The following is a 27741-nucleotide window of genomic DNA, read 5'->3' as shown; positions in this document are numbered from 1 at the left end:
GCTCAGGGAGGGTGTTCCCTGCTCTGCTCAGACCTATAGGCTGTCGTGAACTTGTGAGGATTCAAGACAGCCCTCTCTGGATCTTTCTGAAGGTAGGACCAGCCTCAGATTCAACTGGGCTTGGGTGAGGGGAAGGGTAGGGTCATGTATGGATCATAGTTTGCCAACTAGGCCACGTGCCCATTATGTCACGCTGGGCAAGCCCCCTCCCCTCTCTGGACTTTCATTTCTTATCTGCAAAATCTCAGTGGGGGGAGAGTCCAAACATATGACTGCCAAGGTTCTTTCCTGTTTCAACTGCAGAGGGTGTGTGCACTGTGGTGGGAGTAATGGAAGGAGGGGCGCTGGGGCCCTGGTGTGAGCTGGCTTCTCTGGAATCCCCAGTCTTTCCCCTCCCTAGGGCTTTGCCTCTGAAGTCAGAAAAGTTGTGTCCCCAACCCACATAAACACACACATTTACTTTTTAAATCGAAAAATTTGAATGATGACAAATGCTAGAGCTGGAAGGCATCTCCAGCCAGTCCAACCCTTCCTTCCTCCCTTTTTACAGATGAGAAAACTGAGGCCCGGGTTTGGGATTTCCAGAGCCTGGGATTTCCCGGCCCTCCCACCCCCATTCCCCTGCCACTCCTGCGCCTCTTGCTCGCCACAGTCCGAGCCGCAGGCTCGGGCCGCCTGGGACTCCCGGGGGACCCCGCCGTCGGGGCAGTCCCCACGCCCGGCGCCGCCCAGGCTTACCGCGCGGGGCCCGGGCCGCGGCCGCCGCTGCGCACTCTCCGGGGAGCTAGCGACCGAGGGCGGAGGCGGGGAGGGAGCGACAGAGTCTGGGAGGGGTGTTGGCGAGAGCTCGCGCGCTGTGTATGGTCTATCGGAGGCAGCTGACCTTTGAGGAGGAAATCGCTGCTCTCTGCTCCTTCCTGTAGTAACAGCCGCCGCCGCAGCCGCCAGGAGCCCGGGCCGGGAGCGAGAGCCGCGGGCGCAGAGCCGGCCCCGCCGCCGGACCGCTCGGTGCCACCAGGTGGGTGGCCAGGCAGCGCGTCGCGGGCGGCGCGCGCAGAGGGGACATTGGACCCCTGTTCCGATCCCGTGCCTCGGAACCCGAAGCCCGACGGCCGGGAAGGGTGCAGGGAATGGTCCCCGCGACCGAGCGGGAGTTTAGGCGCAGCGCGGACGGGGGACGAGGGACGCGGATCCAGGGAAGGCGCCGCGGGTGGGCGTCGACCTCGCCCGCAGTGGGCAGGGGGCGCTGTCGGGCTGGTCTCCTAGTGGGAGACCATGGGGCACAGCTGCTCGGGCACCGCCGAAGAACCGGAGCGTCTGTCTCCCCAACCCTCTCTTAGCAACCCTAGCCACGTGCCCGCAGGGACCCAGCCGTCCAGCGGACGCCGTCGGTGGCGTAACTTTGGGCTGGAATATCCCCCCTTCCCAGAAATTGGTACTCAGGGTTCGAGGTAGGGTAGGGGGATTCTTGCAACCCTCCCCAGAGAGCTTTGGGCCTCTGCCGTCAAGTTTCTCTTTCAGTTTTTAGCTGTCCCCCCTCTGGGGAAGCACCGGTGGGGCGAGGGGAGAGGAAGAGGAGGAGGGCACCTGACTTTCGAGAGCCCCTCCCCAAGCCTCAGCGGGTTCCTTGTTGGAGGGCAGGGCGCCCTTCCCCTCCTCACCATCTTTCTTCCCGCACAGGAAAGCGTGTCTGTGGGAGGGGAGGGGCCTGGCCTGACCGCGGTCCAGGCCTAGGTGGGCATGGCAGGGCCAGGGACAGGCCCAGCCCTCGCCTCCGCTGAGGAGCTGCCTCCTCAGCCCTCTCCTCACCCTAGGTGAACGGATATGGCGGGCTGGATCCAGGCCCAGCAGCTGCAAGGAGATGCGCTGCGTCAGATGCAGGTGCTGTATGGACAGCACTTCCCCATCGAGGTCCGGCACTACTTAGCGCAGTGGATCGAGAGCCAGCCTTGGTAGGTGGCCCTGGCCTGTCTTCCTATGCCTGCCATCCAGGCCCCTTGGCCTTTTGGTCTCCTGTTTGTGGTCTGGTGTGATTCTGGTATTTTCTGCGAGGAAAGGGCTGTGCTCCTGAGAAAAGAGAACAGGGAAGTGGGAGCCTGGGAAGGGAGAGGGTCTGTTTCTAAACTCTGATACCTGTGGAGCTGCCCAGAACAAGTCTTGAGGGCTGTGGAGTACCCTTAGGAGTCTGGGATTTCTGCGTCCCTCTTGGTGCCTGACTTTCTTGCCAAGGGCACATCACAGGAGGCTTTTCTCCCCTTTCCTACCCCAAGGGATGCCATTGATCTAGAAAATCCCCAGGACCAAGCCCAGGCCACTCAGCTCCTGGAGGGCCTGGTGCAGGAGCTGCAGAAGAAGGCGGAGCACCAAGTGGGGGAAGATGGGTTCTTGCTGAAGATCAAGCTGGGGCACTATGCCACGCAGCTCCAGGTGGGTGTGAACCTGGGTCATCTGCAGGGAAGCAGTGTCCGCCTTCTTTTTCCAGCATCAGAACCTCTGGGTTTTTCCTGGCCTGGTCACTGACTCACAGCGTGACCCTGAACTTATCGGCAACTTTTCTGTGTTCCAATTTCCCCCACCCCCTCTTTCTACATCAGACCTGTTGGATTTCTTTTGCATATTACAAAGTGAGAGGTGGAATGTGTTTGTCCCCAAGAGAAGGGGGATGGGTGAAATGGCATTCTAGACAGAGCAAGCAGAAGGGATAGAATCAAGATTCCTTTTTTAAAAAATTTTATTGATTGATTTTAGAGAGGAAGAAAGTAGACAGAAAAAGAGAGAGAAACATCAATTTGTTGTTCCACTTATTTATGCATTCACTGGTTGTGTCTTGTATGTGCCCTGACCGGGGATCAAACCTCAACTGTGGCATAACAGGAGTATGCTCTGACCAAGTGAACCACCTGGTCAGGGCTTCAAGATTCCTTTATTGGAGAAAGGAAGACTGACAGATTCTAGAAATGAGAGAATGAGGCAACCAGACATCCCTCTTGGGGCTCTTAAAGTGGTGCAGGAGAGGAGCAGAGTTGCCCTGCAGGCAAGAACTGGATAAAAGAGCCTTGAATTAGAGTTTAGATATAAGATGTAGCTTCTCCTTCCCTTAGGGTTGGAGGGGTGGATCATAGGGGAGAGAGGAAGTTTTTGTGGAAGCAGGAAAGGGGTGTGGGTGGTAATCATAGTCAAGCATGTATTGGAACTCACTAGTATTTCTTACAGAATTATTCTTAAATATAAGCAGCAGGGTGCTAGAGAAATAAAAAATCCATCCCAGAAGAGGGAGGAAGCAAGAGAAACCTGAGGTGAAGAGGGAAGCAAAATAGGAACCCAGAGCTGACCATGTCGGAAAGTACCTTGACTTGTTTGTGGATAAGAATTTAACCTCTCTGAGTATCAGTTTTCTCATCTTTGAAATGGGGATAATCGTTTCTGCTATATCATAAGGTTTCTATGATGTGAAAGTCTTAGGCGATAGTTGAGTAGAAAGGCTTTGTACATTGTGAGTTTCAGTGCACTGTAAACTAAATGAAGATATAGGAGAGGAAATCAAATCAGGCATCCGGTGACAGTTCCTGAGGCTTCCCAGGGAAAGCTGAGGCAAGGGCTGGAGGAGAGGAAGGTGTGGGCGTGGCACTGAGGCAGGCATGGTGGGTCAGAGGATGGCCACTGGCAGCTGCTCTTGGATTCTTTCAGAACACATATGACCGCTACCCCATGGAGCTGGTCCGCTGCATCCGGCACATTCTGTACAATGAAAAGAGGCTGGTCCGAGAAGCCAACAATGTAAGTGTCCCATGGGTATGGAGAGAGGAGTTGGGAAGTCCTTTCTCTCCAGACACACTGTGATTTATAAATACTAGCATGAGAGCACTGGAGAAATAAGAGACACGAGCAAGTATGAGAGGCAATATGATAGAGTAACCCACTGGCTTCAGTCCCTGGCTCTACCACTTATTAGCTGTGCAACTCAAGCAAGTTACTTAACTTCTCTGAGTCTGTATTTCTTCAGGTAGGGGTAGTAACAGTACCTACCATGAAGGATTATTGTGAGGATTACTGTATTTCCTCATATATAAGATGCACATTTTCCCGAAAAATCTGGGGTCTAACAACTGGGTACATCTTATACAGTGGTTGTAGATTTTTTTTACTTGCAATTCCTGCTTTTCCGCTCATTGTTGAAAACAGTGATTCTTCATGAGACACAGATGAGGACAAGCTAATGGATGGGGGAGTTTTGACAGTGATGAGGAGTTGTATGAATTTTATGATGAATATAACTTGAGTTCAATAACTTTATGTAATAATTTTTTTTCAAATTTTGGGCCTCTAAATTAAGGTGTGTTTTATACAAGGGATAGTATTATACATGGAAATATAGTAAATAAGATACTATGTGGGCCACAGATAGACGAACAGATCAGTGAAACAGAAGGGGAAGATGAAAACACACACACACACACACACACACACACACACACACACACACACACCTGGAAACTCAATCTGTCAGAGATGGTGTTACAAATCACCAGGGAAGCCTGACCAGGTGGTGGAGCAGTGGATAGAGTGTCAGACTGAGACACAGAGGACCGAGGTTCGAAACCCTGAGGTCGCTGGCTTAAGCACGGGCTCACCAGCTTGAGTGCAGGGTCACTCACTTGCTTGAGCGTGGGATCATAGACATGACCCCATGGTCGCTGGCTTGAGCCCAAAGATTGCTAGCTTGAAGCCCAAGGTCACTGGCTTGAGCAAGGGTGTCTCGCTCTATTGTAGCCCCCCAGTCAAAGCACATATGAGAAAGCAGTCAATGAACAAGTAAGGTGCCACAACAAAGAATTGATGCTTTTCATCTCTCTCCCTTCCTGCCTGTCTGTCCCTATCTTTCTGTCTCTCTCTCTGTCTCTGTCATAAAAAAAAAAAATTGTTATTCAATAAATGGGGCTGGGGCCAAATAAGAAGTATTCTCTGGTGAAGTCTGTGAGAAGAAAATGGAGCCAAAGTCTGTGTCAGAACTAACACAGGCAAGCTCAGAGAAGTGAGGCCCAGAGTGGCAGAACAGGGACTCATCCCTCAAGTCCTGGAATCATAAAGGAATTGAACATCTGCTTGGACAGTGGTACAAATCTTATATATACTACTTTCAGTAACGCAAAATAAATTTCATAAAATGATATCACACAGGTAAAGACCACAGAATAGTGCCAGGAGCACAGGTCAGATTTATTGTTGTTGCGAGCACTGATATCAGGAATTGGGCAGTTCATTCAGTAAACCTTTATTGAGGTCCTGTGGTGTGTCTGAACCTGGGCTAGGACTGGAGAAATAGATACAGACCTTCCTGCCAGCCTCAGGAAGATTTGGTGCCAGAATGTTTCAGAGTGATGGAACAAGTGCAAAGGTACTGAGGCAGGAATGTGCTGTGTGTTCAAGGAACAGAAAGTAGGAATTCAGCTGATGATAGATTCTCTTATGGCGAGCTGAGTGCTAAGGGGGCATATATGGGAGAAGTGCCCCGCTCAGACTGGGCGGGCTGGCCGAGGGTGTGTCCTGGGGAAGGAGAGGTCTTAACTACAGTAGGGAAAGCAGGAAGGAGGAGTTTTTAGTCAAAAGTAGCGCCTGACCAGGCAGTGGCGCAGTGGATAGAGCATTGGACTGGGATGCTGAGGACCCAGGTTCGAGACCCTGAGGTCGCCAGCTTGAGCGTGGGCTCATCTGGTTTGAGCAAAAGCTCACCAGCTCAGAACCAAGGTTGCTGGCTTGAGCAAGGGGTTACTCAGTCTGCTGAAGGCCCGCAGTCAAGGCACATATGAGAAAGCAATCAATGAACAGCTAAGGTGTCGCAATGCACAACGGAAAACTAATGATTGATACTTCATCTCTCCGTTCCTGTCTGTCTGTCCCTGCCTATCCCTCTCTCTGACTCTCTCTCTGTCTCTGTAAAAAAAAAAAAAAAAAAAAAAAAAGTAGCAACAGTGTATGTGAAAGCAGGAAAGCATCTTATCACATTTGAAGACTGGCAAGTAGTCAGTGCAGCTGGGGAGCAAGGGGCCAAGTGAGGAGCCCCAACAGGTAAAGCCAGAGAGGAAACAGAAGTCAGGCCACAAAGGGTCTTCCAGGACAACCCTTGTGTCCCTTGAATTGTTGCAATCACAGAGCTATCTATAAAAGTACAAATGAATTTGGCTCCAATTAAGAAATACTTGTCCAGCCTGACCTGTGGTGGTGCAGTGGATAAAGCGTTGACCTGGAACGCTGAGGTCACTATTCAAAACCCTGGGCTTGCCCTGGCCAGTTGGCTCAGCGGTAGAGCGTCGGCCTAGTGTGCGGAGGACCCGGGTTCGATTCCCGGCCAGGGCACACAGGAGAAGCGCCCATTTGCTTCTCCACCCCTCCGCCGCGCTTTCTTCTCTCTCTCTTCCCCTCCCGCAGCCAAGGCTCTATTGGAGCAAAGATGGCCCGGGCGCTGGGGATGGCTCTGTGGCCTCTGCCTCAGGCGCTAGAGTGGCTCTGGTCGCAACATGGCGACGCCCAGGATGGGCAGAGCATTGCCCCCTGGTGGGCAGAGCGGCCCCCCATGGGGGGCGTGCCGGGTGGATCCTGGTCGGGTGCATGTGGGAGTCTGTCTGACTGTCTCTCCCTGTTTCCAGCTTCAGAAAAATGCAAAAAACCCCACAAAAAAACAAAAAACAAAAAACAAACAAACAAAAAAACAAAACCTGGGCTTGCCTGGTCAAGGCACATATGGGAGTTGATGCCTCTTGCTCCTCCTCCTTTTTCTCTCTCACTCTCACTCTCTCCTCTCTAAAATGAATGAATAAATAAAAATTAAAAAAAAAAAAGAAATACTTGTCCATGGTGTAGGTGTTGATGTGGCTGGGGGTGGAGGGTGGGAATCGTTCCTTTCCCCAGCCATTAAGCTGCTCCTGGACACCTCTGATATTCAAGGCCTTGGGGATTTTCACAGGACAGACAAGGTCCTCTCACTTAGAAGGCTCACATCTTAGTACAGGGAGGCAGACAAGAGAGAAATAAACCCAAGAACTACATAGATACTCTCCGACAAGAGTAGTGCTGTTTGAAATTCACCCTTCAGAGAAGGCCACTCTGAAAAGATGCGAGTTAAAGTGCCAGCCTCAGGAAGATTTGGTGCCAGAATGTTCCAGAGTGATGGAACAAGTGCAAAGGTACTGAGGCAGGAATGTGCTGTGTGTTCAAGGAACAGAAAGTAGCTGGTGTGCTGGGCAGCAGTGGAGCTGGGGGTGGGAAGAGGCAGAGACTATCAGCTGGGGCAATGGAAGCTATGGGAAGGAGTTTGGAATTTATTCTAAGAACATTTTATTGGAAAGGCCCTGAAGACTTGGTTGAGATCAGACCAGGTCACTTTATTTTTTTATTTTTTTTACAGAGAGAGAGAAAGTCAGCGAGAGGGATAGACAGGGACAGACAGACAGGAATGGAGAGATGAGAAGCATCAATCATTAGTTTTTCGTTGCGTGTTGCAACACCTTAGTTGTTCATTGATTGCTTTCTCATACGTGCCTTGACCACGGGCCTTCAGCAGACCGAGTAACCCCTTGCTCGAGCCAGCGACCTTGGGTCCAAACTGGTGAGCTTTTGCTCAAACCAGATGAGCCCGCGCTCAAGCTGGCGACCTCGGGGTCTGGAACCTGGGTCTTCCGCATCCCAGTCCGACGCTCTATCCACTGCGCCACCGCCTGGTCGGGCCAGACCAGGTCACTTTAAAGTCTGGATCTGCATAGCCCTTGTCGACGCCTCCCCTATAACTTCACTTTGGGGTCTAAGACACCGCCTGTGAGAGGTTCACCTCAGTCCCTCGTCCCTCAGTCACAGAAGGCCTTGAGTGAGAACAAAGACCATGTGACTTCACCTAGCCTTGCTCCCCAATTCTGACAAATGACTCTCCTTCTAACTCAAATTGCCTTTTCTTCTTACTCAAGGTTTGGAGTTTGGGGTCTGTAGTATTGGTGTTTCCCCTAGGCCTGAGGTTTCCTCCCATCCTCACTGCCCAGCTCACTGCTGCTTATACCTCTGATCTGCCTCCAGGGGACCTCTCCTGCTGGGATCCTGGTTGACGCCATGTCCCAGAAACACCTTCAGATCAACCAGACATTTGAGGAGCTGCGACTGGTCACGCAGGACACCGAGAATGAACTGAAGAAGCTGCAGCAGACTCAGGAGTATTTCATCATCCAGTACCAAGAGAGCCTGAGGATCCAGGGTGAGGCTGCTGCAGTGCGGGTGGCATGTGTTGTGAGGATAGGAGTGAGGACCACTTTGTGAGCTCCGGCACGGTTGGGGCTAGGCTGGTGTCTCTCTCCAGGGAACCTTCCCCAGAGCCTGGGAGGAGTGATGGCTCTGTGTAAGAGAGCCCCTGCTGTGGGCCAGGCTCCAGGCTAAGCCCTTTGCATGCATGATTCAGTTCAACCTTTACAAGTCCCAAGATGTAGGTAGTTGTATTATCCCTATTTTGCAGATGGTAAAACAGGCTCAAAGAGAACAAGTAAGTTGGCCTGGGTTGCTTATAAGTTGCAGAGATGTGTCATAAAATTCCTGTATTTTATTAACTAATATTTATGCCAATACTTACCATGACAAGAGTATGGGGGGGGGGGACTCAAGAGAATTAACCCCAGGTACAATTTGAGGGTGATTCTGGAAATATGACCCGTCTTCCTCCCATGCCAGACTGACCCCAGAGCTGTGTCACCCATCCCAGTGACAACAGCAAATGTCAGCTGCCTTTTCCTTTGCACTTTTTTTTTTCTGGCTTCTTCAGGTAGAACCTTCAGTCATTGATTTTAGATCTTTCTTCTTCCCTAATATGTATATATATTCAGAGCCATGAATTTCCTGTGAAGCAATGTTTCAGCTGTGTCTCATGATTTTGGACTTGCTGTGTATCATCATCATCATCATTCAGTTTAAAGCCTTTTCAAATTTCTCTTCTGATTCTTTTACCGAGGCACTTAGGGTTCTATTCTTAATTTCCAAATATTATATTTGGTTTCTTCTAGATGTCATATCATTATTGATTTCATTTTCATTTCATTATTGACTTCTGTTGTCAGAGAATATAATCTGTAGGATCTCAATTCTTTTAAATTTATTGAGACTTGTTTTGTATCCCAGCATATGCTCAATCGTGATGGATGTATCTGGTGGACTTGAAAAGGATGTATTTTCTACCGTATTTCATTAAAAGCAGCAGCAATAAATTCAATAATGTTAACAAATATAACAATACTTATTTTAAATATATAACTAATATATTTAAATGTGTGTTATAATATAATACTTATACAATAGTCTATATATTATGCATGCTATATTTTATATTTTTATTATATAAAACAGTATAAATACATATATTTAAGTATATATGAAATAAGTATATATTTATGATGTTAACATCCTAAAGTTTTACCAAACAAGGTAAAAACAAAAAACTAACAACATCTATATTTTCCAAACCAAAGTGTAATGAGTATAATGGCATTGCTTTACAGTTTTACCAATCTTTTTAATGTGAATAGGAGATAGCTGGGTCTTGCTTTAAACCTGTTGTAACCTCACATATCTTGCAGTCTCTACAATATTCCAGTGTATAATTTCAAGAGGTTAAAAGAGAAAAAGGCAAAGTCTTATGACTTTGGAAAACAGTTTTGGCTTTGTGGACCTTACAGAAGGGTCTTGGGAACCCTACAGGCCTCTCTGGCCCACGCTTAGGGAACCACGGATCTGTCTTTATTTTTTTGCCTAACTCTTCTATCAGATGCTGAAAGAGAGGTATTAGAATCTCCTATTCTATTGTAGAATTGTGTACTTCTCCAGTTATTTCTGTAAATATTTCTTTTATGTATTTTGAAACTTTGTAGATTCATATATATTTATGGTAATTGTCTTTCTGATTGGTTACTAATTATGAAATATCTTTCTTGATCTCTGGTAATAATGTTTGTCTTGAAGTCTACTTTATTAGATGTGACTGTAACTTTTCCAGCCTTCCTTTCCTATATTGATTGGCACAGCACATCTTTACCTATGCTTTTTTAAATTTAAAATGTAGACAGCATATAGTTGTCTTGCTTTTGCATTTATTCTGATAATCTTTGCCTTTTTTTTTTTTTTGTATTTTTCCAAAGTTAGAAGCAGGGAGGCAGTCAGACTCCCACATGCGCCTGACTGGGATCCACCCAGCATGCCCACCAGGGGGCGATGCTCTGCCCATCTGGGGCGTTGCTCTGTTGCAACCAGAGCCATTCTAGCGCCTGAAGCAGAGGCCACAGAGCCATCCTCAGCGCCCGGGCCAACTTTGCTCCAATGGAGCCTTGGCTGCGGGAGGGGAAGAGAGAAACAGAGAGGAAGGAGAGGGGGAAGGGTGGAGAAGCAGATGGGCACTTCTACTGTGTGCCCTGACCGGAAATCAAACCTGGGACTTCCACACACGAGGCCCACACTCTACCACTGAGCCAGCTGACCACGGCTAATCTTTGCTTTTAATTAAAGTGTTTAGTACTTAACATTTAATATAATATTTTTTAAATTAAAAACATATTTTCATTGAATTGAGAGAGAGAATGAGAAGCATCAACTCGTTCCACTTAGTTGTTGCACTTACTTGTGCACTTGTTGATTGCCTCTTGTATGTGCCCTATCTGGGGATAGAACCCCCGACCTTGGCATGCTGGTCTGATGCTCTACCCAGTAAGCCACCTGGCCAGGGATTGATTGAAGTTTCCACTTTAGTATTTATTTTCAGTTTTGTCCCTTATCAGTGTTTGTTTCTCTTTTTTTTTTTTTTTTTTTTCCTTAAGCTGGAAACAGGGAGAGACAGTCAGACAGACTCCCGCATGCGCCCGACCGGGATCCACCTGGCACGCCCACCATGGGGCGATGCTCTGCCCACCAGGGGGCGGTGCTCTGCCCATCCTGGGCGTCGCCATGTTGCGACCAGAGCCACTCTAGCGCCTGAGGCAGAGGCCACAGAGCCATCCCCAGCGCCCGGGCCATCTTTGCTCCAATGGAGCCTTGGCTGCGGGAGGGGAAGAGAGAGACAGAGAGGAAAGCGCGGCGGAGGGGTGGAGAAGCAAATGGGCGCTTCTCCTGTGTGCCCTGGCCAGGAATCGAACCAGGGTCCTCCGCACGCTAGGCCGACGCTCTACCGCTGAGCCAACCGGCTAGGGCCACTCTTTTTTTTTTTTTTTTTTTTTTTTTTCCTTAAGCTGGAAACAGGGAGAGACAGTCAGACAGACTCCCGCATGCGCCCGACCGGGATCCACCCGGCACGCCCACCATGGGGCGACGCTCTGCCCACCAGGGGGCGATGCTCTGCCCATCCTGGGCATCGCCATGTTGCGACCAGAGCCACTCTAGCGCCTGAGGCAGAGGCCACAGAGCCATCCCCAGCGCCCGGGCCATCTTTGCTCCAATGGAGCCTTGGCTGCGGGAGGGGAAGAGAGAGACAGAGAGGAAAGCGCGGTGGAGGGGTGGAGAAGCAAATGGGCGCTTCTCCTGTGTGCCCTGGCCGGGAATCGAACCCGGGTCCTCCGCACGCTAGGCCGACGCTCTACCGCTGAGCCAACCGGCCAGGGCGCTCTCTTCTTTTTATTATTTAATTTTTTTAGGGTTCTCTTTTAATTTACCTGTTTCAGCTTTCCTCCTAACCCTGCTCTGTCACTGTTTTTCTGTACCCTCAGGCCAGCACATAGCCCGAATCACAATAGGTGTTGAGTAAGTGTTGGTGGGATGAGTCTATCATGTCTTTGACTCATCTGACTCCATCCCACATTAACCCAGAGAGGATGTCCCACTTTGTAGATTAAGGAACAGGAGATTCAGGCTATTAGTTCTCTACCCAAGGCCTTGAACTAGTTGACCGTATTTATGAGCCTGTTCTTGGATTTTCTGTTTCCTAATTATGGGTTAGAGTGTGGATTCTTGTTTGGGTTTGTACCAATCATGCAACATCAGTTTAGTTTCATTTATCAAGGTCGCTGTTAGAAACACAGACTATTGATCTGGTTGAGCAAGGGAAGCCTCAGCTCCCCCGGTGGAGCAGACAGTTGCCCCACCTCTCCTGGTGTCCTTCCTAGAAATTTCTGTAAATTCCCAGAAGAAACCTAACTGGGTCATTTGCATAGGAGGCTGGACTCAGGGGGGGGAACACCACCACGTCCCTGTGGGTGGCAGGATTCCTGAGGTGGCCATCCAGACTCCTCTGCTGTGTTCCCTGCTGGGCAGTGCTCTTCCTGCTTGGGCCCCGGCAGTGATTGGAGCCATATTACTGGATTCTCTTCTTGTTCTGGGCTCTTCCTGACTGTCTAGAGTTGCTTTGGTCTGTCCCAGCATGTGTGACCATGCGGCAGGACCTAGTTCGGTGAGACATGGCCCTCAAGGCCTGCCAGGAACTTGACCAAGATATTCATATCTTCTTGACTCAGCCCAAGTAAGGACACTGGATGTTCAAAATGGCTATTGGGAGGGTGCAAGTATCCCAGAGTTTAGGATAGCGATTCCCTTCGGCGTGGGGAGATGGGTTAGCAGGCTGCGGAAGGCACACAGGTGTCTCTGTGGAAATGGTTGATTTCTTTTTTCTTTTTTTTTTTTTTTTTACAGGGACAGAGAGTCAGACAGAGGGATAAATAGGGACAGACAGACAGAGACAGGAACAGAGAGAGAGATGAGAAGCATCAATCATCAGTTTTTTGTTGTGACACCTTAGTTGTTCATTGATTGCTTTCTCATATGTGCCTTGACCACGGGCCTTCAGCAGACCGAGTAACCCCTTGCTCGAGCCAGCGACCTTGGGCTCAAGCTGGTGAGCTTTTGCTCAAACCAGATGAACCCGCGCTCAAGCTGGCGACCTCGGGGTCTTGAACCTGGGTCTTCCGCATTCCTGTCTGATGCTCTATCCACTGTACCACCACCTGGTCAAGCAAAAATGTTGATTTCTTAAGCTGGTTATGAATTCACAGGTGTTCCTTGTGTCATTCTTTCTGTCTTCCCTATGTCTTAAGTATCTCATAAGTGATTTTTTTAAAAAGGAAATTAGACCTCACTGACCCCATTCCTGCCATTGGTGACCTTCCCAAGGCTCGTGTGAAGAGCGCCGCCTCCTCTCCCGACAGAATCCTGCTGCTTTTGTGTGGGCAGTGGTCTCTCTCTCTCTCTCTCTCTCTCTTCTGCTCTTCTTTTCTCTTTCTTCTCTGTCTTCTCTCATTTCTCTTCCTGTTGGTCAGCTGAGCGCACAGTGACCCAACCTGGACAAACTTGTTCGGCACCTTCCAGCAGGTGGAGAAACTCCTTCCCGGGAGAGGCTTGCGCTCTGGGAGGCGGACAGAGCCGTGGAGCGGGGCTTCCCTGATGAGGCCGCGTGGGCGCTTGGGGCTCAGAGCTGCTTGTCCCCTCTCCTGTCCTCTACCCACTCGCCAACAAGGACTAAGTCTCGCCGGAGCTGACACATGCCAGGCAGCCTCTTGAGCATTTTCTGTGTTCTCACTTTTCATCCCCACGGCAGCCTTGAGGCAGGGACCAGTGTTCCCGTGTTTCCCACGGGAGACGGCAGCACAGGAGAGTGCAGTGATTTCCCGAGTCCACCCAGCTGGGCAGCGGCCAGGGCCGACTTCCTACTAGGCAGTGTGGCTCCAAGCTGGACCCCAGTGTAGCATGAAGAAGGCTGGGCCCCCAGCTGTGTGGGCCGTGGGCGAGGGTGGCAGGAGCCTCCTCAGCTGTCCCCACAGCCTCTGTGTCCCCAGTCTCTAGAGGGGACTGAGAGTCGGGGGGCCAGGGAGTGGAGCCTGCTCATCCCTGGTGCCCTTGGCTGCCGGAGCCCTGACTTGCCATTGGTCAGAGTGTCACCTTGAGGGCGTTGTCTGCAGAAGGGCTGAGTGTGGTTCCTGTGGGTTCGCTGCTGGACGCTGGGAGGTGATGGTCATGGGTGTCGTGTCCCTCCTCTAGCTCAGTTTGCCCAGCTGGCCCAGCTGAACCCCCAGGAGCGTCTGAGCCGGGAGACAGCCCTGCAGCAGAAGCAGGTGTCCCTGGAGGCCTGGCTGCAGCGCGAGGCCCAGACGCTGCAGCAATACCGTGTGGTGAGTGGGGTCTGCGTCCCTTTTGTTGGGCTTGGGGGACTTGGGGGTCCACGTCCTGAGCTGTCGGGGACCCGAGAGAGGGGTAGAGCCAGGAAGGGAGAGGACCCAGGGAGCAGGAGGCCTGTGGGGCGTGTGAGGCAGAGCAGGTCGGGGAGAGGGCAGCCCTGCCTCCTGAGCGAGGCCCTGTGTTCTCTGGGAGCCCAGAGTGCCTGCCCCTCCCTCCATCAGGAGCTGGCCGAGAAGCACCAGAAGACCCTGCAGCTGCTGCGGAAGCAGCAGACCATCATTCTGGATGACGAGCTGATCCAGTGGAAGCGGCAGCAGCAGCTGGCGGGAAACGGAGGGCCCCCTGAGGGCAGCCTGGACGTGCTGCAGTCCTGGTAATGGGTGTGGGGCGGGCAGGGGCCGGCAGGGAGGGCGGGGCAGGGGTTCACGGAGCTGCTGCCAGCTGCTCATCCTGCTCCCATTTCCCTACGCGGCTGGCTCCTCTGTCTGTGACAGGTCTTATTTCACCTGTGGTTCTGGTTCTGACACAGACTTCGGTGCCCCCAGCCCTGCCCCCTCCCCGGAAAAGGACTCATGTGTTGGGGAGGGGGCAGGGCCGGCTGTGCAGAGGGATGCTCGGATTGGTTAGGTCCAAATCAGGTCTCGCCTCCTGCGTGTCTCTGTTTCTGGAAGGCGGGGCAGCTCTGCCCTGCTCAGTGGACAGGAGTGGTGGCTCAGGCGGAAAGCCTTCCCGGTGAGCGTGGAGCGGGCCTTCGGGGCTCTCCCCAGCCTGGGAGCCTTTTCACCTCTGCCCTGGGGGCTGAGGTAAAGCCGGTTTCCTTCCCTTTGGCCTTGGGGCTCGTGCGCAGGTGTGAGAAGTTGGCCGAGATCATCTGGCAGAACCGGCAGCAGATCCGCAGGGCTGAGCACCTGTGCCAGCAGCTGCCCATCCACGGCCCGGTGGAGGAGATGCTGGCTGAGGTCAACGCCACCATCACAGACATCATCTCAGCCCTGGTGACCAGGTGACTGCTGCCTGTCGGCCACGCCCGGCCCCGCTTGGGGTTGGCCTGGGAGAGGCAGGGTGTGCTTTGCAGATGGGTGGCTCTCCCTTGAATCCTTGTCTGTCTCTGCCTCATGCCCCGTCCCCTCTGTCCCCAGTTGCTATGGCTGCTTGGTGTTGACCTTCCCCAGCTTCCTGTGAACACTGCGTGGGCTGCTGCCGAGTTCATATCACTGCCGCCCCTCCCCCTACTCTCCCCAATTCCCAGTGGATTCCCTGGGACCAGGGTCTCTGCCACGTGCTCTTCCTTTGCCTGCTGAGCCCTGTGTGAGGCATCCTCCCCACATGGAGGGGCCAGAGCCCTGTCCCCTGAGGCAGCATCGTGTCGCTTGTGTCCCCACAGCACATTCATCATTGAGAAGCAGCCCCCGCAGGTCCTGAAGACCCAGACCAAGTTTGCGGCCACCGTGCGCCTGCTGGTGGGTGGGAAGCTGAACGTGCACATGAACCCCCCCCAGGTGAAGGCCACCATCATCAGTGAGCAGCAGGCCAAGTCACTGCTCAAGAACGAGAACCCCCGCAAGTACGTGTGTCCTTCCTCATGTCTGCCCCTCTCCCAGATCAGTCTGGGGGCTGCCTCTGTCCTACCCGTGGAGTTCTTGTGATGCAACAGCGTGGCCTCCCTCCCTGTAGTCCTTTGTCCTGGCCTTGCAGACGTGGTCCAGTGTCTCTCCAGTCTGTTCTTCCTGTCCTCGCGTACGCTTCACTCCTCCCGAGTCGAGGTCTCCCCCAGTCCCTCCTGTGCACTCTGGGTGTTCTAGGATCTGTGCTAAGTACTGGGAAACAGTGTCATCTAAACAGAACTTGGCTGTGTCCTCACACAATCTCTTGACTAGCAGAACAGGCAGCAGACATGGGAAATGATGAATGCGCGATGAAGGAGACTTGTAGGGCACTGTGGAAGGGGGTCACGGTGTGGGTGGGGCACAATGACACTCAGTTTCAGGCTGCAGGATGAATGGGAGGTAGCTGGTGAAAAGGACGGAAAGGGAAGGCTTCTGGGCAGCGGGAACATGGGCCTTGCGCTAAAGGTGTGTGTGTGGATAGAGAACCCAGGGCTCAGTTCTAGGGTCAGGGCAGGCCACCCACAAAGGGTGAATGAATGAAGGAAGGAGTGACTGTGTGAGTGGGGGACTTTGTCATGTGTGCTGAGTGCCTATCATGTGACCCAGGGATCCAATGATAAAGCAGGCAAGAAATCTCCCTTTCTTAGATCTTACATTTTGCCCAGGAAGGGAGACAGTCATATACTTTTGAAAATAAGACAGTTTCAAAGAGTGATAAACCGTAGAAAGCAATGAAAACAGATTGGTATCACAGCATCTGGATAGGATGTTTCAATATTACATGGACGATTGAGGAAGGCCTTTTCTCAGAAGATATTTGAGTGTTTGGGGCAACAGAAAGAGCAAGTGCAAAAGTCCTGAGGTTGTCACCAAGTTTGTATGTTCGGCAAACAGAGCAACGTGGCTTGCTTGTCCTGAGTGAGGGAATTGCAGAGAGACCAGGGGGGTGGACAGGGGGTGATCGCGGTGATTCGTGTAGGCCTAGATCAGGGGTCCCCAAACTTTTTACACAGGGGGCCAGTTCACTGTCCCTCAGACCGTTGGAGGGCCAGACTATAAAAAACAAACAAACTATGAACAAATCCCTATGCACACTGCACATATCTTATTTTAAAGTAAAAAAACAAAATGGGAACAAATACAGTATTTAAAATAAAGAACAAGTAAGTTTAAATCAACAAACTGACCAGTATTTCAATGGGAACTATGCTCCTCTCACTGACCACCAATGAAAGAGGTGCCCCTTCCAGAAGTGCGGCGGGGGCCAGATAAATGGCCTCAGGGGGCCGCATGCGGCCCGCGGGCTGTAGTTTGGGGACCCCTGGCCTAGATCATGATTTTTATTTTAAGTGCAGTAGGAACTGCTGGAGGCCCCTGACACCCCTCACATCAATCTTGATGTCCAAGGTATTTTCTACCTAATGGCATTTGAAGATTTTGCTTGGGCACTCTCAGGTTGGTGGGAAAGTAAGGCCAGAGACACACCAAGGAACATTCTTAGGTGACGGCGCAGAGGCTGCAGGCCCCGGTCCGCAGCCAGGACCAGACTCCTGGCCTGGGGCCTGTGTGGAGATGGCGCTCCTCTCTCTTCCACAGTGAGTGCAGTGGAGAGATCTTGAACAACTGCTGTGTGATGGAATACCACCAGGCCACGGGCACCCTCAGCGCCCACTTCAGAAACATGGTGAGGACAGGGCCTGGCTCTCAGAGGGAAGGTCTGCTTAGAGCTCAGCCCTTGTCACAGCTCCTGTCTCCCTGTTCCCCTCTGACCTCACCCTGCAGTCACTGAAGAGGATCAAGCGTGCTGACCGGCGAGGCGCAGAGTCCGTGACGGAGGAGAAGTTCACGGTCCTCTTTGAGTCTCAGTTCAGTGTAGGCAGCAATGAGCTCGTGTTCCAGGTGAAGGTGAGGCCCCCACATGCCCATCCCCCACAGATTACCCAGGAAAGCGGAGGTGCCTGCCTGAGGCCACGTGGCTGGTCTGGGAAAGCCAGAGAGCTCTGAATCCTCCCTCACACGCTCCGGACAAGTCACCCTGTGATGCTATCAGAAAGCTGACTTTCGCTCTGCTGGTGCCTGTTTGCGAGGCTATATTATAATCTGGCATCAGCCCACAGAATTTAGGCAATGGGCCAAGAAGAAAGATGCTGAGTATTTTGTGTTTGTTTTTGCTGTGGTGTTGTTGGGAGGGGCTTGTGGTTGGGACTGTGGGTTAGCAAAGAGGGCTGGGAGTCTTGCCTAAACTGAGGGCAACATGGTGGTCGTATGCCCTCACCTCTCATTCTTTTGCCTCCCCTAGACCCTGTCCCTTCCTGTGGTTGTCATCGTTCATGGCAGCCAGGACCACAATGCTACTGCCACTGTGCTGTGGGACAACGCCTTTGCTGAGCCGGTAAGTCCCCATGGGACCCCCATCTCCAGACCCTAGGATCCCCCAGGGTCATTCCCAGCCCCTCAGGCATCTGCTGAGTGGCCCCCTCACCGCCAGTGATGGGGCAGCTGGTGTGAGCACCCTGCCATTGGCATGTCCTCAAGCTCTGTGTGGGCTTCGGTCTTGGACTAGGGTCTCCCAGGTCTGTGAGCTTCATCTGTGGGAGCTGGTCCCTGGTCTTCCTTCGGCTTGTGGTTTACGCCCCTGATATTTGTCCTCAGTCCCCTCGCCTGGGTCTCTAGCCTGCACACCCACCTTTCTTTCCCTTCTCTGGATCTTTCTCAGTCTCCTCTGTCTCTAAGTATCTGTCTGTCTGCGTCTCTGTGTCAGTGTGTAAACATTCCCACTCCATCGATCTGCCTTCTCCCCCGGCTCCTCTCTCCCTCGCAGGGCAGGGTGCCGTTTGCCGTGCCCGACAAAGTGCTGTGGCCGCAGCTGTGTGAAGCGCTCAACATGAAGTTCAAGGCCGAGGTGCAGAGCAACCGGGGCCTGACCAAGGAGAACCTCCTGTTTCTGGCGCAGAAACTGTTCAACAGCAGCAGCAGCCACCTCGAGGACTACAGCAGCATGTCCGTGTCCTGGTCCCAGTTCAACAGGGTGAGGGACCCACCGCAGGCTGCCTGCCTAGGCCCACCCGTGCCTGCCGCCCCTCCCCTGCCTTACAGATGGGCACTGCCTGAGCTCAGCGCCTCGCCCTCTCTTACAAGCTGGAGAGATGGAGGGGGCTAGCAGCCTGAGAATGCAGGCAGCCGGGACTGCCAAAGCAGGACCATAGAAAGCAGGGGTCTCAAACTCGTGGCCCGCCGAACAATTTTGTGTGGCCCGCAGACTAATCCACGAAGTTCAAAATATTTTGGATAAAATTAAGTAAGCCTAGGGGATTAGTCTGCGGGCCGCACAAAATTATTCGGCGGGCCGCATGTGGCCCGCGGGCCACGAATTTGAGACCCCTGATTGAAAGGCACCCAGAGCTGAGAGGCAGGATCCTCGGGTCTTAGTTCTGTTAACTAGTTTTCCAGGTCCCTTCCCTTCTCTGTGCAGTGGTTTCCCCTCCTTTGAAATGCAGGGGTTGGGTGGGAATGACTGTGGAGGTCTTGTATAGCTCAAACACTTCTTTGCCTTCCTACCCCCACCCCATGGGACAGTCTTAGATCTCTGTGTCTGAGAGGGCAGAGAGCGAGTTAACTCTCCAGTTCCCTAAGACAGGAGTTGGGGACTGTGTCAGTTTATGGACTGCCAGAGTGTGGGACAGGTAGGGTGAGCAATTGGGAGAGGGTCTAGATGGGGACAAGAAGGCACTGACTGTTTCCTGGGCCACCCGTGTCTACGGGGGCACAAGCCCTGACTTGGGGTTTCCCCGGGGTTCCCAGGAGAACCTGCCGGGCTGGAACTATACCTTCTGGCAGTGGTTTGACGGCGTCATGGAGGTTCTGAAGAAACATCACAAGCCCCATTGGAATGACGGGTGAGGAATGGCGGGCTGGGGGTCGGGAGGGCGTGGGCTCGGGACAGTGGCTGCTAGCCCAGCGGTGATACTGTATGTCCCATGCACCCAGGGCCATCCTAGGTTTTGTGAATAAGCAACAGGCCCATGACCTGCTCATCAACAAACCCGATGGGACCTTCTTGTTGCGCTTCAGCGACTCAGAGATCGGGGGCATCACCATTGCCTGGAAGTTTGACTCTCGTGAGTGCCCTGTTCTGTCCACACGCCAGCCCCAATTTTCCTGCTTCCTGATCTCCGTCAGGCACGCGTCCATAGAAGACACCCGGGCAGGGGGTTGGGGGCGATAGGAAATGAGCTCCGAGTCTGGGAGGAAACATTCCCTTTCTATCATTTTCTATTTTGGAGTATCTAAAATCACTGGTTTCCTAGACTCTAGAATCGCTGGGTGAGTCCTTCAGCAGTCTCAGGCTCTCCCTGCTCTGCCCTGACCCAGCCTTGTTGGTATCTGCTCTGCTGCTTTGCTGGGTAGAATGTCCCCACGGCTGTTTTCTTGCCCAGGGAGCACAAGGGACGGGGTTGCAGTGCAGGCTGGTAACAGCCCACATGTGTCTGCAAGCCATCCCTAGAACCCCACAACCCCGGTCCTCCTCCTGACAGTGCTGGGTTGTGGGAACAAGCTTGTCCTTTTCACAGCTGACCGCAACCTGTGGAACCTGAAGCCATTCACCACGCGGGATTTTTCTATCCGGTCCCTGGCTGACCGGCTGGGGGACCTGAACTATCTCATCTACGTGTTTCCGGACCGGCCCAAGGATGAGGTCTTCTCCAAGTACTACACTCCTGTGCTCGGTACGTCCTGCCCTTGTCCTCCCTAACCCAAGGACACGCTCTTGGGCGAGGCAGCGGGAGCTCTCCAAGAAGAGCCCAGGGGCCATTACCCCTGTGGGCTTTGGTCATGGGATGGTGCCGAGCACGTGGGGAGGATTTCAGGGCTCACGAGTGAGGAGAGGGAAAGTGAAACCTCTGAGTCTACTTTCTTTTTTTTTTTTTTTTTTTTTTTTTTTTTTTTTTTTTTTCATTTTTCTGATGAGTCTACTTTCTTCTCTGCAAAGAGAAAAGAGCTGAGTAGACTCTCACTTCTGCACCCCTGGAAGGAGAGGCTGCAGGGCTGGGGGAGGAGCCAGGGTAGCTCAAACCCACAGACAGTGCTCTGCTCCTGTCTCCGTCCACGCCACGCTGTCTCGACCCCCCACCCGGAATCCTGCCGCCGGGTTGAGTGTAGGGAGCACAGTGGACAGGTTTTTCCTCTTCAACCTGTCCCCTATCTGGTGGTTGGGTTTGCTCCTTGGTGTTGATTCTGTTGCCTTGGCAGGGGTGGGGGCGGAGAGAGAGAAAGCGAGGGCCAGGAAAGGAAGCTGGAGAAGGGAGGAGACTGAAGCCAGACTCTGGGTAGCCTCCAGCAGGTGTTCATCTGGGGTCTGTGGGAAGTCTTATCCTTGCTGAAACCCCCCCCCCCCCCCAGGGAGATAGGAAGCAGACTCCACGGGGTAGGCTTCTGCCACCCTGGTGAGCTCCTGGAAACTTTGGTTCTCATCACAGTTCCCCCCTCGGCAGCTAAAGCAGTGGACGGATACGTGAAGCCGCAGATCAAGCAAGTGGTCCCTGAGTAAGTGTCCGGGGTCCAGCTCTGGTCTCCTGCTGTGCCTGTCCCCCCCTGGCTGTCCTCACCGCCACCCCCATCTCCCATTCACATGCCCAGCATGCTGTTCCCCTGAGACCCGGCTCCACCCTGAGGAGGGAACTGGGCTTGGTCACCACGGGGCCAATACCCAGGGCTCCACTCCTGCAGCCAGAGCCCCAGGCCCAGTGGGCACCTGGTCCTTCTGCCCCTGAGAAAGACATCAGGGTGCCCCCTGCGCCCCTCCCCAAGTCAGCTGCCGCCCCGAGGCCGCTGAGGCTCTGCTCTGCTTCCTCCTACAGGTTCGTGACATCTGCAGACTCCGCTGCGGGCAGTGCCACCTACATGGACCAAGCCCCCTCCCCAGCCGTGTGCCCCCAGGCTCATTATAACATGTACCCACAGAAGTAGGTTGTCTCCTTATGGGGCTTCATGGGGGAACTGGGCGCTTGGCCTCGGGCTGGACCCCTGGAGGGCTGGTGGGCCCAGGAATCCGGAGTTCCTCCAGGTCTGAGACCACCCAGCCGAGGCCGGGCTCTGGCATGTGCCCAGACTCAGGGAGGGTGAGCTCAGCAGTAAAAAGTACAGAACATTTCAAAACTACATATAGGGTCCTTGCTGCGGTGCTGACTAGCTGTGTGGCCTTGGGAAAATTATTGAGCCTCTCTGGTGCTGTTTTCTCATCTGTCAAATGAAAGCAAGAACACCTGTCTCCTGGGGTTGGGGGCAGGGCTAAATGAGAGAGTGTGGGGCAAGCACTTAGCACAGATGAGGCTGTTGTAGGGGCTTTACACAGGACAGTTACGAACGGGTTGGTTGTCCTTAGGTGTCGGATGGGAACAGGCTATCAAGTGCTCCTCTCTGGAGCTCCTAAGGTAGAGAATAAATTTTCTTCTGAGCTGTGGGTGGCCTGGGCTTTATGTCTGGATGCCTCAGAGGCTCAAGCTGTAGTGGGACCACCATAGGCTTGGGGTTTCCCAGCCAGGTGGCCCTGAGCAAGATTCCAAACACAGTTGAGTCTCATTTCCTCCTTTGTAAAGTGGAGTAAATGCCTACCTTCCAGGTGCCTGGAAGAATTGCAGTTACGTGGTTACAAGGTCCAGGTCACCATAGGTGCTCAGTGAATGGTCCTAGGATATAATGGGCTAGCGCTACAGGTGGGCAGAGCTCACTGGCCCGACCACCTGGTTTTACAGATGAGGACAGGGAAAGTGAGAGATGAGACTGGGGTGCTTCCTAGCAAGCCAGGGACTGATGAATTCAACTCGGGGTACAGGGGTCTGGCCAGAGCTGGTCTTGTTCCCATGAGAGACTATGGTCTGAGTAGGGAGCAGGCCCCGGGACTGCCCCTGGGAGCTCGGGGCTGTGAGGCGGGCCAGGTCCCTCTGACATCCCCCTCTCTCTGCCAGTCCTGACCCCGTCCTTGACCAGGATGGGGAATTTGACCTGGATGAGACCATGGATGTAGCCCGGCACGTGGAGGAACTCTTACGCCGCCCGATGGACAGTCTGGACCCCCGCCTGTCCCCACCTGATGGGCTCTTCACCTCCGCCAGAGGCTCACTCTCCTGAATGTTTGAATCCCACACTTCTCTTTGGAAACAATACTTGTGTGAAGGGTCCTGTTGTGATTTTAGTGTTGCTGTGCATATCGGTGCCTTTGCAGGCAGCACATGTACGTGTGCCTGTGTATATTTGTGTAGGAGGTGTGCCCGCCTCGCCTTCGCCGTCCTGGGTGTGTGGCTGCAACAGCGGCAGGCAGCCGCCTTGATCTTCAGAACAAGGTATCCCAGGAGCCCCCGGGCCTCATTGTTGTGGAAAAGATTGAGCCACTTCTGTCGCGCCAGGTACTCAGCGCAGGCAGGGCCTTCATCTGCTCAGCAGCAGCAGCTATTCGAATGAAGTTATTCAAGAAGGGAAAGAGAGACAGGTAATGTCTCTAAGCTTTACTCCTGACTTAGAAGCTTTGCGTCCCAAGTGTTTGTGTGTGCGCGCACGCGTGCGCGTGTGCACGCGCATGTGCATATATGTGCATCTGTTCTTGTACACGTATTGGTCTATTGCTTCTTCCCTTAGGAGGGAGGTTGGCGTTCAATTTTAGGTAATATTTTACACTTTAATGAATATGGACTCCAGACGTTCTGTGCACTAAGAGCTTATCCAGGGTATGGCCATGTCCTTAACACTGCGGAAATGGGTCATGTGAGTCGGACCTGTCAAAGCTGCTCTGAGTGCGACCTTTCTTGGCCTTCTGGTCTCCCGTCCGGAGCATTGATGCTGTGGCCCACACTTCCCCTACTTCCCACCCAATATCCCCTCCCCTCCACCCAGCCTGCCTTCTTCCCTTGCCTCTCTTGCTTACAGGAGAGGTAAGAGAGGGGAAGGCAGGCCTAGGACATGGTGGGTCCCCTGGAGACCCGGGACTGATCTCCTCTAATCCTGGAAAGAACCTGCAGCAAGAGACGGCAGCAACTCAGCGGCTCGCTGCATGTCTGTGGGATCCCGCCTGAAGGGTGAAGCTGGTCTCGGCTTCCACTCCGCTGGGGGTGGAACCTGGGAGAGGCCTCATCACAGTTGCATAGCTGGCTGCGGTCTGAGAAGGCCTGGCCCCCAACCTCCCTCGCTCCGCCCTCTAAGGCTATCGGGCACTCAGCCAGGAGCGGCTGAGGGGGAGATGGGGAGCTCCAGATTTAAAGCTCTCTGAAGGCAGGCAGGGATGACAAGAGGGAATCTTTTGTACTTTGTACATAGGCCACACACATTTGTGAAAAGTGTTTTTGAATAAAATATTTTTTTTTTCCATAAAACTGCTGGCGTGGCTCCTGGTTGGGGAGCTCTGGGAGCTGGTGGTGTGGTGTTCCTTCCGACCTATGTGGCTGACGCTGTCCTGTGTAGCCTGGAACTACAGCTCTGCACCTTGCTGGTGTTTTAAGGGTGCTGACCACCCTGGAACACTGTCAGTGTTCCTCAGAAGACTAACGAGCTAGGACTCGAGGTCTTGGGAAAAGGTGGGGAATTACTGGGGGGAAGGGGGCGCGAGGAGTGGGGGAAGAACTGTGGCTGCCGCTAGGCGCAGTCTTGAAGCTGGCAGCTGAGTGGGTGGGGGGCACAAGATGACTCTCAGTCCTCTGGGGTCAGGGTCACAGGAAAGCCTCACAACAGTCCCTCTTCCCGAACACCAGCAGGTGGCACCATCCCACGCTACTGGGCTCTCAAATGGTGGCTTAGGACCGAACAGGAGCCTGGGCAGAGAGCAGGAGAGGATGGTCTCCCCATTTGGACCCCCTCTGGCACCAAGGCCCAGGGGCTGTCACTGGGGCCCTTGGGGGAAGGAGAGAGCAAGGACCTGCTAACGAGGCTTAGTCTGAGCTCAAAGCAAGGGAAGGGGCTGGCAGCCTGCCCCAGGAGAAGCAGAGGCCCAGAGCGGGGTGCTGGGGGTGGGTGGGGAGGGAAGCAGCCGCTAGCCCCGCGCCTGAGCACACTAATCTCTTCCATCTCAGCAGGGGAAGGAGGCTCGCATCTCATACTCCTGCTCAGATCAGCTCCGGCTCCGTGGGCCTCTGCACCAGGGGAGTGGGGAGCGAGTGGGCGCTGCTGTCTGTGAATTATCACCACCGACTGCGGCCCAGAGCAGCAGCCCGCTCAGTGTTTAGTTCATTCCCACTGGGTGACTGAAGAGAAAGTGATAATGGAGCAACTCTGGAAGGAGAGGCTTTGGGGGTGGGGTGGGAGGCTCTCTGTCCCTACCCACCTTAGGTAGCTTATCAGACCCCAGACAGGAGGCCCAGCTTGCAAAGGCCACAGGAGGAAGGAGGGAGGAGGGAAGAGGGAGGAGGGGGAGGGGGGAGGGGAAGGGGGAAGGGGGAGGGGGAGGCCTCTACTCTGACACCTTTGTGCAAAAGAGTATGACCCCTGGATCCTCCAGTGACCCCTCACCGGGATGCTGGTGACTAACATGAGTTGGGAAGGTTTGCTCAGTGCCCCATAAGTAGGCCTGGGTCAACTCGGGAATGAGAGACTGAGGTGACCAGCCCAGGAGCGGGGGCCACCATTTCCTCCCAGACTCAGACTTGGCCTATGTGTAAGGGCCCCTCAGAACTGAGCAGGGAAAGGGAACCTCCAGCAGCCACAGACAGAGCTGCCACACTGTCACATAGGTCCTATATATTTTTATTTTTGGAAGTTAAAGTAGATACAGCAATATACAAAAAAACAAAAACAAAAAACCAACAACAAAAAACCCACAATAATATAAATTTTTACACTATGAAGTATACATTGGAATTGATGCAGTGACCAGGACAGCAGCTTACAAACCACTGCGTAAGTAGGTGAAGCGATCACGGGGACCCCTCGGCTGGGCTGGGGCTGGGCAGGCACTGGAGAAAAGGTGGGCGCATCCCGGAGGGCTTGGTTTTTTCAGGGAGCAGCTGAACCAAGTCTCAGCTCCTCTCAGAACTTTGCTACAATCATATTTAAACCCACATACAAATGCTACCTCAAAGTCCCGAATTTTCCAATATCTGCTCCAAAGAAGCCCGGATTCTTGCCCCAGGTCTACCTGATTTAAATCTTTCATCTTATGAGTCAAGCTTATTACGAACGAGAGTGTTGCTGGGAAAAGGAGAGCTCTGTACTACCTGTCAACCGTTTCTAGGCAGGAGGACAGGGATGACCAAGGGCAAATCCCTGTTCGTCTTAGAGAGAAGGCCCTCATCCCCTTAATTCAGAACTGGCTAATGTGGGTGTAACAAACAGCATTCTATAGAAACTCTGGTCAGCTGACAAGGTGGTTCTGGAGCACTGTCCAGAGCCTGCCTCTGGCCAGAGGAGACCCAGTATCAAAGAGCGATACCCCTCACGCTCCTAAGTGTTCTGAAGTGCACAGTATATTCGACCTGCTCTGCCTCATCTGCAGGGCCCCAATGGAACTGATTGACAGTCACCAGTGTTGCGGGGAGGGAGATACACACTCCCTCAGGCAGGCACAGACTGAGTTTATCTGTAAGCCTTTGCCCCTGGGTTAACCAAGTGAAGAAGTAATTACAGGTGCTGTGGGCAATCACCAAGAAACTGGGATAAGAACCACATTCCCTGAGCTCAACCAGACCCTTGGTTGGGGCCCCACAGTCTGAGTCATGTTCAACCTATAACTCTCTCCCTCTTATTTCAGGAGGTCCTGAGACCAGGATCCCTAAAGCAAACAGGAAAAAGGACCTTTGGACACTGCTAGGAGCCATGCCACCAGAGGGGTCAGGTGGATTAGGGGAAGGAAAGAAAGTCCTCCCATTCCTTATAAGGCACCCACAGAACCACCCGGGCTCTGACACAGGAGCACAAGTCCAGGAGGAAAGGGGAGACAGGTTCTAAGCCACCCTCCGCCCAGCCTACCTACTAATAGGCCAACACATAAAAGGGAAAATAAAAACTCTGTTTATAAAAAAAGCCTAGACTGTTCAGGTTCTCCTTCAAGCTTCCTATTTCAAAACCAAAGGCCAAGCCACAGTTCCAGGTGTCTTTTAAGGGTTGGATCCGAAGTCCTTCTCGGGGTTTGTATAAAGTATCAGCCTGAAGAAAGCTGAATGCCTAAAGCACCGAAGAGGCTATGGACTGAGTTTCTTAAATACAGAAAAAGCTATGCTGAAACAGTGTTCTTCCCACTTAATTATTATTCTTTTTTTAATTTAAAAAGAAATCTAGGGGCTTTGAAAGTCCTATCTTTCACTGGTTCTGAAAGTCCTATCTTTTATTTGGATGTCAGCAAGGTTAAAAGTGCAATGCCAGGGGTATGCAGCTAGAGGCAGCCTGTGGCATTAGCTTACAGAAATAGGCAGAGGGATGCCGCTGGCACCACGAGGCACTTGTCTAACAACAACAAGCTGCTGAGAAAGGAGGGCAGGGGAGCAGCAAAGACATTTCCTTTTTCTCCCTCTTGCCACCCCTTCCACATCTTCTGATCACAGTCTCAGAGAACGCTTTCTTATTTGCATTTAGATAAAAGCATATATCACCCACATTCATTCATTTCTCTATTTGAAAAAAAGTGCCCAGATTGCTTAAAGATAGCAGAGTAGGAGATTAAAACAAATCTGGAACCACAAAGGTAGGGGTTCCGATGCTCTGGGGTTCGGCTGTGGAAGGGGCGGTGGAACACAGACAGGTGCCCGGCATCGCTGCAGCTCCGGTCCCCGGCGCCTCACATGGGGGAGGTAGCACACTCTGAGGTCAGCTCCATGTCGAATGTGAGGGACTCTGGAGGGACAGACAGGGAGAGCTGGTTCAGTCGCCTGAGCCCTTCGGCTGGCAGGGCACACACCCTAGCCCTCCGGAGGACAAAGGCTCAGGGCAACCTCTGCCACTCAGTGCCCCACCCCTTATGGCCAGGGCGGGGTCAGAGAACCCAGACTCACTCTCCTTCCTACAGGCTCTTGCCCTCTGGAAGGGCGCAGTCCCCGTCCTCCCTGAA

General features: G+C 52.9%; 2 protein-coding genes and 1 non-coding gene across 8 annotated transcripts in view; 2 read left to right on the top strand and 1 right to left on the bottom strand.

Annotated features, from left to right (window-relative positions):
* Positions 1-873: 873 nt before the first annotated feature.
* STAT5A (signal transducer and activator of transcription 5A) lies at positions 874-24028 on the top strand. Of its 3 annotated transcripts, none has more exons than XM_066364137.1 (19): positions 874-1018; positions 1815-1952; positions 2271-2427; positions 3688-3777; positions 8062-8236; positions 13975-14105; positions 14334-14485; positions 14960-15115; positions 15497-15676; positions 17316-17403; positions 17502-17624; positions 18019-18111; positions 18541-18747; positions 19521-19615; positions 19707-19837; positions 20291-20446; positions 21212-21263; positions 21578-21682; positions 22685-24028. In XM_066364137.1, exons 2-19 carry the CDS (start codon positions 1825-1827, stop codon positions 22845-22847), a joined length of 2382 nt encoding a protein of 793 aa, XP_066220234.1. In that variant the 5' UTR covers positions 874-1018; positions 1815-1824; the 3' UTR covers positions 22848-24028. The 3 variants fall into 3 exon arrangements, with proteins under 3 accessions (XP_066220234.1, XP_066220232.1, XP_066220233.1); XM_066364135.1 differs by having other exon boundaries at positions 21197-21263; XM_066364136.1 differs by having other exon boundaries at positions 879-1018; positions 1798-1952; positions 21197-21263.
* On the top strand, positions 6279-6354 carry TRNAT-AGU (transfer RNA threonine (anticodon AGU)). Its single transcript has one exon. It is a non-coding gene; the product is annotated as a tRNA-Thr (tRNA).
* A 1401-nt stretch (positions 24029-25429) lies between the features above and the next one.
* Positions 25430-27741, bottom strand: part of STAT3 (signal transducer and activator of transcription 3) — a 69906-nt gene continuing 67594 nt past the window's right edge. For all 4 annotated transcript variants that reach the window (XM_066364133.1, XM_066364132.1, XM_066364134.1 and 1 more), the window contains exon 24: positions 25430-27527. Coding sequence is in view for 2 of the 4 variants with exons in the window: in XM_066364132.1 (XP_066220229.1) it covers positions 27472-27527 (56 nt within the window). In the remaining 2 variants the exon portion in view is untranslated. The remainder of the gene's footprint in view (positions 27528-27741) is intronic.

This window comes from Saccopteryx leptura, chromosome 2, assembly GCF_036850995.1.
Source record: "Saccopteryx leptura isolate mSacLep1 chromosome 2, mSacLep1_pri_phased_curated, whole genome shotgun sequence".
Lineage (NCBI taxonomy): Eukaryota > Metazoa > Chordata > Mammalia > Chiroptera > Emballonuridae > Saccopteryx > Saccopteryx leptura.
This window is presented reverse-complemented; position numbering and strand designations above follow the sequence as displayed.

Bases quoted from the DNA above. Each gene is read 5' to 3' on its own strand.
- STAT5A (XM_066364135.1), top strand. From the start codon at position 1,825: ATGGCGGGCTGGATCCAGGCCCAGCAGCTGCAAGGAGATGCGCTGCGT. The intron at 18,112-18,540 runs GTAAGTCCCCAT...TCTCCCTCGCAG, and splicing joins ACAACGCCTTTGCTGAGCCG to GGCAGGGTGCCGTTTGCCGT. The intron at 20,447-21,196 runs GTACGTCCTGCC...TTCTCATCACAG, and splicing joins GTACTACACTCCTGTGCTCG to TTCCCCCCTCGGCAGCTAAA.